General features: G+C 46.6%; 1 protein-coding gene across 2 annotated transcripts in view; it reads left to right on the top strand.

Annotated features, from left to right (window-relative positions):
- LOC108925520 (phosphatase and actin regulator 3-like) overlaps positions 1-9,734 on the top strand; it is a 30,912-nt gene extending 21,178 nt beyond the window's left edge. For both annotated transcript variants that reach the window (XM_018737529.2, XM_029247130.1), the window contains exons 9-13: positions 6,331-6,386; positions 7,708-7,769; positions 8,580-8,720; positions 8,842-8,918; positions 9,243-9,734. In XM_018737529.2, coding sequence (XP_018593045.2) covers positions 6,331-6,386; positions 7,708-7,769; positions 8,580-8,720; positions 8,842-8,918; positions 9,243-9,258 — 352 coding nt within the window. In that variant the 3' untranslated portion in view covers positions 9,259-9,734. The remainder of the gene's footprint in view (positions 1-6,330; positions 6,387-7,707; positions 7,770-8,579; positions 8,721-8,841; positions 8,919-9,242) is intronic.
- The last annotated feature ends 804 nt before the right edge of the window (positions 9,735-10,538 follow it).

The following is a 10,538-nucleotide window of genomic DNA, read 5'->3' on the forward strand; positions in this document are numbered from 1 at the left end:
GATCTACAGTTATGTACAGATGTCCGATTTTGCACATCTGCAGCTATAAAGCGCATCGGTTCCTTTTGTCTCGTCATCAGCACTTTTTCCCACTGGCGTGAGCAGTTCAGCAATTTTGAACATCTGTCACGCTGTTAGAGCTTCACCTGGTACTGCAGCAAGGTTATCATCTTTTAACTAGTTGCCACCACCCAAAATTAATGCAGCTCCTTTTATATGGCTGTTGGTATTTCTGATGTCGTACTGTTTGTACAGCACACACACACACACACACACACACACACACACACACATTGTCTGAAACCGCTTGTCCCATGCAGGGTTGTGGGGAGCTGGAGCCTAACCTGGCAACACAGGGCATAAGGCCGGAGGGGGAGGGGACACACCCAGGATGGGACGCCAGTCCATCGCAAGGTACCCCAAGCAGGACTCGAACCCCAGACCCACTGGAGAGCAGGCCCGGCCCAACTTGTACAGTACCCATTATCAATATTAGAAGTGTGCAATATAATCTTCCTTTGAACTGCTCATCCCGAAGTCCGAACCATCATAGTTCTACTGCCGGTTTGGATCTTCTGCTTAACGTCAGTATGAGAACGTAGGGAGAGAAACAGGAGTGTGTTTTAACCAGTCTATGACACAGGGATGATGGATCATCATGATATGGAGACTTCTAGATCCTTCAAGTTATAGCTAGATGATCCTTGAGAAAATAAAAAAAAAAAAAAAAAAATGGAAAGCCTGTCGAAGGATTGGTTGTTCAAATTCATATGAAGCAGCGCAGTGTAATGTTATAAGACTGAAAGCGCTGTCGGGGAAAATGATGATCAAGCTTTCACTTATGCGGAGCGTGTGGAGGAGGGAAAAAAATGGTACCGCGTGATATTAAAAGATCCGGGCTTAGGTTTGAGTCAAGGTCGGGTCCGGTCAGCCTCAGAGTAGCGCGGAGGCACACGGTCATTGTGTCTGTTCAAATGGAAATTTCTTTCCCTTTGCCGCACTGTCCCCCTCCCCCCACCCACACACACACATAGAGGACTGCTGCTGTAGGTGAGCATTAGGTTTTGTCCTCACCACATCAGCTGATACCCTGTCTCTCTCAGCTCACTGCGGGTTTTTTCCCTGGGGTCCATGCGGTGACCTCCCTATTTATAGCTGCTGCTCCCTGTGACAGCCGCGTGGTCTCTCTCCGGGGTCCGTATTGGCAACCTCGCTATTTATAGCCCTCAGACAAATCCACTCCTGCGGCAGCGCAGTGCCGCTGGAGCTATATTTAGAACCGAGACCTCAGAGTGCAGCAGTCTCCCCGCCCCCCAACCGCTTGCGTATCGCCGTCGATCACGAGCGACGCAGGAGGGCAAGGACAATGAGGAGCGAGAAGGAGCGGCGTAGGAGGGCTGCGATTAAGGATCCGATTGCTGCCAGGTCCTCGGCTGCTCGTAGTGACGTGACAACCGATTAAATAACTGCCGTTACTGAAAATCTGCCGCGGAGACACCCGGCTCACGGCCTATTTTTAGCAGGAGGGCAGAAAGCGGAGGTTATTTTTAGATTCCGTTCTGTGCTCTGCAGAATGCATGATGTATGAAGACGTGCTCTGAGTCCTGATGCAGGGTGGAGCCCCTTTACACCGGCTGAGCGCTGTGTGCTCCCGCAGTGCCGCAGGCGACCCCACAGCTTCGTTCAATTTCAACCGAGGCTCCGTATGCGGTTCCGGTTCCAGACCTTATTCTTATTCACTTGAAATAAAATAAATCTAAAAAAGTATAAAACCCCTCATCTGCCACTTGTCGTATTTCATCCGAGAGATGCGTCACCGTCAGCCGCATGGTTTATTTGACATAGCCGTCCACTGAACATGGACCACGGATGCTGCTCTTGATAAAAACGCGATGTGCCGGAAGGTGCTTTGTGGATGTTTCATTATATCACAGATTTTCACTGGAAACAGCAGTTGCTAGGCAACACAGGAAAGTCAATAATATCCTGGATGGTTTCCAGTGTCTCTGTGGGGGAGATCCTCTATTTCATCTATTGAAATATTAATATATGTGCATCTGTTGAAAACCCCACTCCATCTCTGGTCTGCAGCTCAGTCTGAGCGGGGAGGGGGGACGTGGAGGCAAAGCGCGCACAGCCCTGCTGTGAGTCGTGACCGTCTCTCCAGTCTCGAGTGGCTCAAGGTCTCCTACACCGTGCCAATCAGTGTTCTTTGGGTTAAATGCACTTTTCTTTAGAGGTGCAGTAAGACCGGAATTTTTACAGAGGTTATCGGAGGCACAAATCTTAAACTGCCAAGGCAAGGCTGTTTTGAGACCTTAACAAGGAAACAATAAGAGAAAAAGATTCAGTTTTTTGTGGATTACACTGCAGCTCTATGTGTGTGTGTGTGTGTGTGTGTGCGTGCGCATCCTAAACGCACGAGCTTTGAGGAAATCCCCGCTCACGCACAGGCATCTCACACTTCGTTGGATTAATGACGCCTCCCTGGCTTCCTGAGTCAAAGTGCTGGAAGCCAATCCACAGGGCCATTTGTGCTTCCTGTCTGTTGGTGAAGCTCATCAGTGGTGTGGGCGTCCACAGTGAGTCACAGGTGTGCTGCTGCTCCCTTCTGTACATTTTGGGGAGTTCTGGCTTCCATGTCTTACTCTGCAGCGGGACCCCAGCGCTCCCCAACCTTGCAACCTTACATCAGCTAGTCTCCAGTTGAAGCTGGGATGAGAAGGTGTTTGGATCTTCTTCTGAAAGCCCATCCAGGAGCAGCGGGTCACTGGGCCTGAGCTCAGCGACTCGCTTGTTCAGCGTCCACCACTGCTGTGTGAGCCCTGGCAATGAAACCGGCTGTGGGTCGTGAACATATGGCTCTGTGCCAAACCCTTATTCCATTTGGGTTGCATCGTGCCCCTCAGAACCAACCAACCAAAACTCAAACGGTTGGGGTCCTGGGGAGCTGGAGTTGTTGGGAGAAATTAAGCCTTAACGTAAAGGAAGTTCAAGTGCAAAATAAAACTGTCCGAATTGCTCATTCCAAAGGTAGCGCTGTCACGTTACGTTCTGATGATGTGCTCCTTATTACGTTTAAAAGAAAACAGGTTAGGGTTCGCAGCACCAGAAACAGTGTATCAACATTGTACTTTTTCACTGTCCCTCTTTTGTAAGGAATTAATACCAAATTCTGGGGACACGAGTGAAGTAATCCTTTCTATCATTGCAAAAATGCATTTTCTGTTTTACAGAACTGTATGTGATGAAGTTTATTGTACATGTATATATGAAAGATGCTTTACAATATAGCATAAAGCTCAAAGTAGCTAGGTGACAGATTTTTTTTTCTCTGTTTATAATCAGAAATGATGCATATCAGCAAAGTGTAACAATCTAACGGCGTGATAATTTTCTAGAACTTCTATTTACAAGGCTAAATGTACTTCAAACCACTGCATTCGGTGCCTTTCTAAATTGCTCTCCAACTAACTTGTACTTCTCTCGCCTTGTCTTTCCTCTCAGTTACAAATGAACAATTTGCGTGAAATGTTAGGTCATGTTGTGAGCCCCCTAAATTTCGTATTTGAAAAACCGCAATCTCAGATTTGCACTGAAGGTCGATTAAGGTGCAATTGAAGTTTGAAGTAACTAAAGCAAATTTATCGGGAGCTTTTCGTTACAAAATGTCCCAGGCAATTCCACTCCTGCCATTAGTGAGACACGAACAAGCACAATTACAGTGGAAAGGGCTTTGTATAATGACAAGTACGCTTTTAATGTTTTGTGACTAATTAATGTGTTTTCTCAGAGGACTGATGATCTGCAATGCTTATGAGGCAGGGCTGGGAGGGTGTTGGGCTGGGGCACATCTACAGCTGCACTCAGAAAGACATACCTGAGTAACCGATGCCTCTGAGCCTCCCACTACCCGTGTTCGCTTAAACCTCAAGGTTTGTCATGCGTTTTAAGATATGAATACACACACGTGAGAAAAATTCATCAATGCCGATCACGAGTTGACATTACAGCGACTGTTAAACGATGCATGATGTTCTCTCTCCTTAACGTTTCGTGCAGATCTGGTACCCAGTCAAACTGCGGTGTGCTGTACTGTACTCTTGTGCTGTTAGCAGAGTCTCTTTGGTTTCACTGTTGAAAAGGACATCAGGAAGATCCTTGAACACGCTGACATTGTGTGCAGCTCCCTCTGATTGACATGATCTTCCATCACATTCTGTTCCCAATTCTGAAAAGGTAATGCAATTCATTTGAAGAATGAACTAGGTTTACATTTTCGGTCAGTCCTTTATTCGCCCACATCCTTAGCGAGCATCTGCAGCGCAATCCGTGACAGTCGTGTGTTAACTGAAATTTTATTGATAGTGTGATAGTTCAGATAGTGCCTTTGTACAAACAGGCCAAAAAAAAAAAAAAAAAAGCAGGATAATTCTCCAGCACAGCGTGTACAGTTTTTTGTCATCAGTTTATAATCGATCCCAGAGTGTCAGAGCTTCCTCAGTACACATTATGCAGGACCTCTTGGTATGGTGTTGACATGCGTCATAAGAATATCCTTCCCTATTTCTCATAAGAATATCCTTCCCTATTTCTGCTCTGAAGGACAACAAAATGACAGTGCGTATATATTATATATATGTTTATAATCATAATATTTCAATCAACATCAGTCTTAAGAATAAAAACACATTGTCACTGGAGTGTATTTCACCACATTTTAAGGGACTTTGAGATGCACATACAACGCTCTGCCGCACCAGGAAACCGTGGAAGAGGACAACAGTATTTCAGTGGCAGTTTATTATCCTTTTATGTTCTTACATTATATTACAGCATTATCCTCAGACCAGATACAGAGAGTTCCTGTGCCACGGACACTTCTGTTATACAGATCTATCAACTGTTAGGCTTAAGTACTGCAGATCAGAAGGGGGATCCAGTGGTGCAGCGGGTTTGGCTGGGTCCTGCTCTCTGGTGGATCTGGGGTTTGAGTCCTGCCAGGGGTGCCTTGTGATGGACTGGCATGCCATCCTGGGTGTGTCCCCTCCCCCTCCAGCCCCACACCCTATGCTGCAGGGCTAGGTTCCGGCTTGCCGCAACCCCGCTCGAGACAAGTGGCTTCAGCCAATGTGTGTGTGTGTGTGTGTGTGTGTGTGTGTGCAGATCACTACATGCTCAGGGGCACTAAGTATTTCGCAAGGTAGAGAAAATTCCACATTTTGGCCTCTCTTGAAGAGAACTGGCTCACCTGTGAATGAAAGTTGCACATTCGCGCATCTAAGGGCAAAATGTATGAAGCTTTTCCACTGATGCAAAATTGGCACCTTTTTACAAAGGAATATACCGATGTCACATTTACACTGTCATGCGGTGAGCTTCCCGTATGTTAAGGTGCAAATGGCTCTCTTTTTGGCGTAGAAATACCAAAGCAGTGTTATGTGCTGTGTAATAACTAACAATAACGCATTAACCCTTAAGACGCGGCTATACCCTATACTGTTTGGAGGGGGGGGTCTTGTAAAATTTCACCTCCAGTGAAGCAACTCCTATGAAGGGATCGCATGTTCTGTTCTGATTAGAAATCAAGAACGTGAACCACCAGTATCCTTAAATCGCGATAGCAGACGGAACGAAACAGAACAACAAACGGGAGGAAAACAATGAAGAAGCACGAATGTATAGGATCTGCTCGCCTTCGTCCTTTTGGAATGTAATGGATTTAATATAATTTCAGCAGCTTCTTCGCACAGTTTTTTTTTTTTTTTTTGTTATTTTTTCTTTCGTTCTGTTCGAATGTAGCTTTTAGTGGCAAAAATGGGAAGGGAAATTGCTGGGAGAGTCCTCTCGCAGCCACCCGTGGCGGTGTGGGAGGGATGGGGGATGCCTCTCTCTCTACTACTCACTACTGGTCTGCGTGGGGATTTCTCCGCGCGCCGCCCCTCGCGGCTCGAGCGACGCGCGCGACATAAAAGAGGCAGGAGCGGGGCTCCCGCGAGTAGCAGAGCACAGAGCGCGCGCGGGAGTCGCGAGGAGAGGGTGCCGAGCGGCGGGGGGGGCAACGCAGGAGCGCAACGCAGGAGGAGCGCAGCGCGGGCAGCTCTACGGGGATTCCGGCACCGGATGAGACCGGGCATGAGCAGGCGGCAGCGGGCGGCGCGGTAGACAGATCGGGCACCTTGGACTCGTCCCCGATGCACGGGCGATCGTGTGCGCCGTGGGAGCGCTCGGGCTTCCCCTGTAGGAGGCGTTGACCGCAGAGCCCGATCGCGCCCGGAGCCCGGAGCCCGACACCATGGTCCAGAACGTCATTCTGGTGTTCTTCCGCAGGAGGCTGAGCCAGCGGCCGGCTGTCGAGGAGCTGGAGGGCAGGAACATCCTCAAACGTGAGTCGGTCCGTCCCCGTGGCGTGTGTACGAACACACTCTCTGACATTTGGCATCACACCTGTGTGTGTGTTCACCTGAACGGACGCATCGGTGTGCTCAACTGTGTGGACTGTCTTCGGTACGTCTTGTGTTTGAGTGTGTGGTCTGTGTTCTGTACTGTTAGTGAGAAAAGTGCTTAATTTTCCTGGAAATAACTTGGAAGGAATACATTTTTAAATGGTGTCTTTCTAATTGTCACCATTGAATATTTCGCCTCGATTCCCTGTCTCTGTAGCATTCTTCGCAATGTTACAAACATCATAAATAATGAACAGATGCCGAAAGAAAAAGGATTGTCCGCTTTAATCAAATTTAACCAAAGTATCTTTTCATTCGTCTACTACTGTCACACTGTTGCCACCGCTGGTGATCGATAATTGTCATTTACATTTAATTGATCCTTTCACTGTAATAGCCTCCCTTATTTTTAAATAAAACAGAATAGTCTGATTAAATTTTCGTATAAATGACAGAGCAGCGGTGAGACAAACTGCTGACTCAAGGAAGATTATCATTAATTATCATCATTATTATTATTATTATTATTAACTCGGGGGAGTGCCGAGGCTCACTTACAATAGCGAAACACTTTCCAGATAAAACACCGAAAGCCGTTAGATTATAGATTTCAACAACAACGGTTCTTCGCTGAAGAGGGACACATGTCCCCAAACGCTGAACCGAGCGCAGCTCCCCGAGGCTCGCGACCGGCGCGCGCCGCTCCCCTCTCCGTCGTCGGGCGCGAGCCGAGAAACCGGGAGTAGAATTTTTTTTTTTTTTTTTAATAAAAAAGGGAGAAGTTCAGCGTGAACGTTCACACGCGTGCACGTCGAATGTGAAACTGCATCACGGGGAGAGAGAGGTTGTTTTATACAAATTTTATAGGTAACATTAAATAATTCAACGCGCAGCGTGTGTTCAGTGTCTCCTCTCGATCCCGTTACGCTAAGCGCAGCTCACGGGCTCCTACTGCATCTTTACGTGAGATCCAGTTCTTTTGCCATCGTTTCTACCCGTGTAAACACTTTGGGACAAACGGCCGTTGACATTCATCAGGGTTCGGAACAAAGGAGAGCAGAATGGATGGTTTTCTCACCTCCTTGTCGCGCCTCGGCTGTGCGAAAGATCACCAAAAAGTGACTGTGTGAGTGAGGTGAGCTTTCTCTCGCAAAACGGCTCCATCGTGGTAGTGTGTGAGGACACAGCAGTGACTGGACCATCCGTGTCTCCTGCTGCTGCTCACAGATGTTCAGCGTTATGTTTCTGCCCTGCTTTCCAGAGAGGAACGACCAGACAGAGCAGGAGGAGAGGAGAGAAATCAAGCAGCGACTGAACAGAAAGGTACACAGCGCTCTGCCACCATCTCCACCCCTGTCTCTTTTTCATCACATCCAGCATCATTGGTCCAAAGCAGAGTTACTGCAAGTCTTTGGTCAAACAACTCAGAATAAGTACATTGATTGAGGGGCTAAGGGTTAGAGTAACACATCCTCTTCCTACAAGGCAGGTTTCTTAATCGTACCACAGCCTGCACCTTATAGCTCACTTAAAAAATACAAGCATTAATACTTATCCAAATAGAGGCATTGAACAGCTTTTTTTTTTCTTCAGAGCACTGGTGTAATTTTACATCTGCAATGCAGGAAAATGGATGCAAGCGCTTGTTGCTCTGCCGCCCCATGCTGGGGGCCCCAGGTGTTCCCCATCTGCAGCCCTCTCACTGCGATCCCTTTTCCCTGTTAGCCTCATTGTGGGGCAGCAGCACAGTCTTGTGTTGTTCAAGATCAGCACGATGTTCATTCGGTGTGAAGTGGCCCGTGAAAAGCAAAGCCTGCCGGCACTTACGCTAACTCCCCATGATCACAGGATGACCTTTGATAGGAAAAGGATCATCAACAAAGTCAGAGACAAAGATAACGTACACAAGCCTTGCCTTCGGTTGATGTATTTCCAATGAACTTCCCTTGTCCCTGCCGACCCGTTTTCTTCCCTGGGCTAAACCACAGACCTGTGTGTCAGAGATCAGCAGCAAGGGGATCGACTGGGACTCGCTGTTTTAAGTGCCTTGAATACTGTGGCATTCATGTCTTATTGTTGTATCACAGATCTAGGTTTAAACAACTCATCTGTCCCTTAACCATTGTTTTTCAGCTGAACCAGCGGCCCACAGTAGACGAGCTACGAGACAGAAAGATCCTGATCCGCTTCAGTGACTACGTGGAGGTGGCCAAAGCTCAGGACTATGACCGGCGTGCAGACAAGCCCTGGACCAGACTGTCTGCAGCTGACAAGGTATGCCAGCTCAGTTCTGCGCAAGTACTGCAGCTCCCTTCTCAAAACTCTTAGCGATTCCCCCGCTGGACTCAGACAGCTTTGAAATGGCTCAATGGTTGTCATTCTCTGGACTCCACAGGCTGCGATACGCAAAGAGCTGAATGAGTTTAAAAGCAACGAGATGGAGGTGCACGCATCCAGCAAACACTTGACAAGGTCAGTGCCTGTGTGATATCGCTGGCCTAGACATGCTGTTAGAAACCTGCACGTTCCATATGCTAAAGATAGGCTGCGTGAGCCAAACTGAGGAGAGCTGAAATCAGCAGAGAACTGCAAATAGTGACACATTTGACAAATGTGGCTCCTAATGCACCAAGTGTCCTTCTTACGCAGGTCTTCATTTCTATTTGTAATGTGAGGGCAGATCTGTGCTGTGCTGTGCTATGCTATAAATAGCCCGTTGATTAAGTGTTTTGATTTAACAGCGCGCTATAGAAAAGCGGCCGGGTCTCAACGCTTTTCCTCCCTTCCTGCTTTCAGATTCCACAGGCCGTAGCGAGGGTTTCTTCCATGAAGAACTGGTGAACCCCATCCATTAGGGGACTGACTATCTTGAGAGGATCCTTCCAGTGCCTTGGCCCAGTCTCTGGGTGGCCATGATTCTTGGGCATGGTGATTGGTAGTCGGGGGCTACATTTCTACAAAAGATGCTACCTGCGGGAGATGTTTAACACCCCCCTCTCAGAGATGTACGTAAGGTACATAAGGGCAGTGGAACAGAGGCCCTGGACTGAGTGCACCTGCCAATGAGCGGTACATCTGTTCTTGGGGAAAGCTGTGCATGTCACCAGCTTTAACTTTTCCTTGAAAAAAATACTCCAGGGTCATGTGCTCAACAGTCTTGAGCCTATTTCATATGATCTGCCAAAACTTGAGAGAACTGTCTACATTGTCACACAGATAAATTCTTTGCTCCATTTGTCAGAAAATACAGCTTTTCAATTTTTTAAAGAAAATAATAAAACCAGGATGTTTTTGTGCTATTCTCTTGTTCGGTGTTCTTTTGGGGAATACTGGACCTTGCTAAAGATTCAGTTTCTCAAGGTGAATTATGAGATCATTTGAGGATGAAAAGGCTGAGTAACAGAAAAAATCATTAGTTTTGTCATTAATAAGTGCTCTGGAGAAACACAATATTAAACTAGCTAGAGTAAACATATTCAAACATATATTGTAAGAAACTATTCAGAGTGCAAAATCACAATCGACTTAACTGCTCAAAACCAGTTGACTATAAAAAAATAAAATGTCATTTCATAGTATGTCATTAGGCAACATATTGCTATACCTTTAGCTATGTAACCAAAGTAACAAATTTACATCTCTTGTACATCACCTTTCAAACTTCCCTGATAAAAAAGGAAAAAATATTAATGCTTTCTATTTTCCATGCTGTGGCCACTTCTGTCTAAACCTTTTGTGAAAAAAATCCTTCTTAAATGGTGAAAGCATTATCAGTCATCTACATCATTTATATTTCTCTTATAAAAATGATGTAACATCATTATTTAAATAAACAAGAAGAATGATTATGTAAGTACACGAAACCACAAATAAACTAGGCTAGCAGGAGGCAAAAGCAGCAGTGCAGGGTTTAGGTCTCTACTGTCCTGTATGTGACGTTGGTGGAAAAACCAAGCCTGGCACACCTGTGGAACCCTATGGAGCGGATATGACAGTATGAGGGCTTGGCTTGGCTTGGGGGGGCGTGTATCACACAGATGGGACCCATCTCTGTGTGCAGCTTTAAACACAAAGGTGATGTATATCTGCATA

This window comes from Scleropages formosus, chromosome 1, assembly GCF_900964775.1.
Source record: "Scleropages formosus chromosome 1, fSclFor1.1, whole genome shotgun sequence".
Taxonomy (NCBI): domain Eukaryota; kingdom Metazoa; phylum Chordata; class Actinopteri; order Osteoglossiformes; family Osteoglossidae; genus Scleropages; species Scleropages formosus.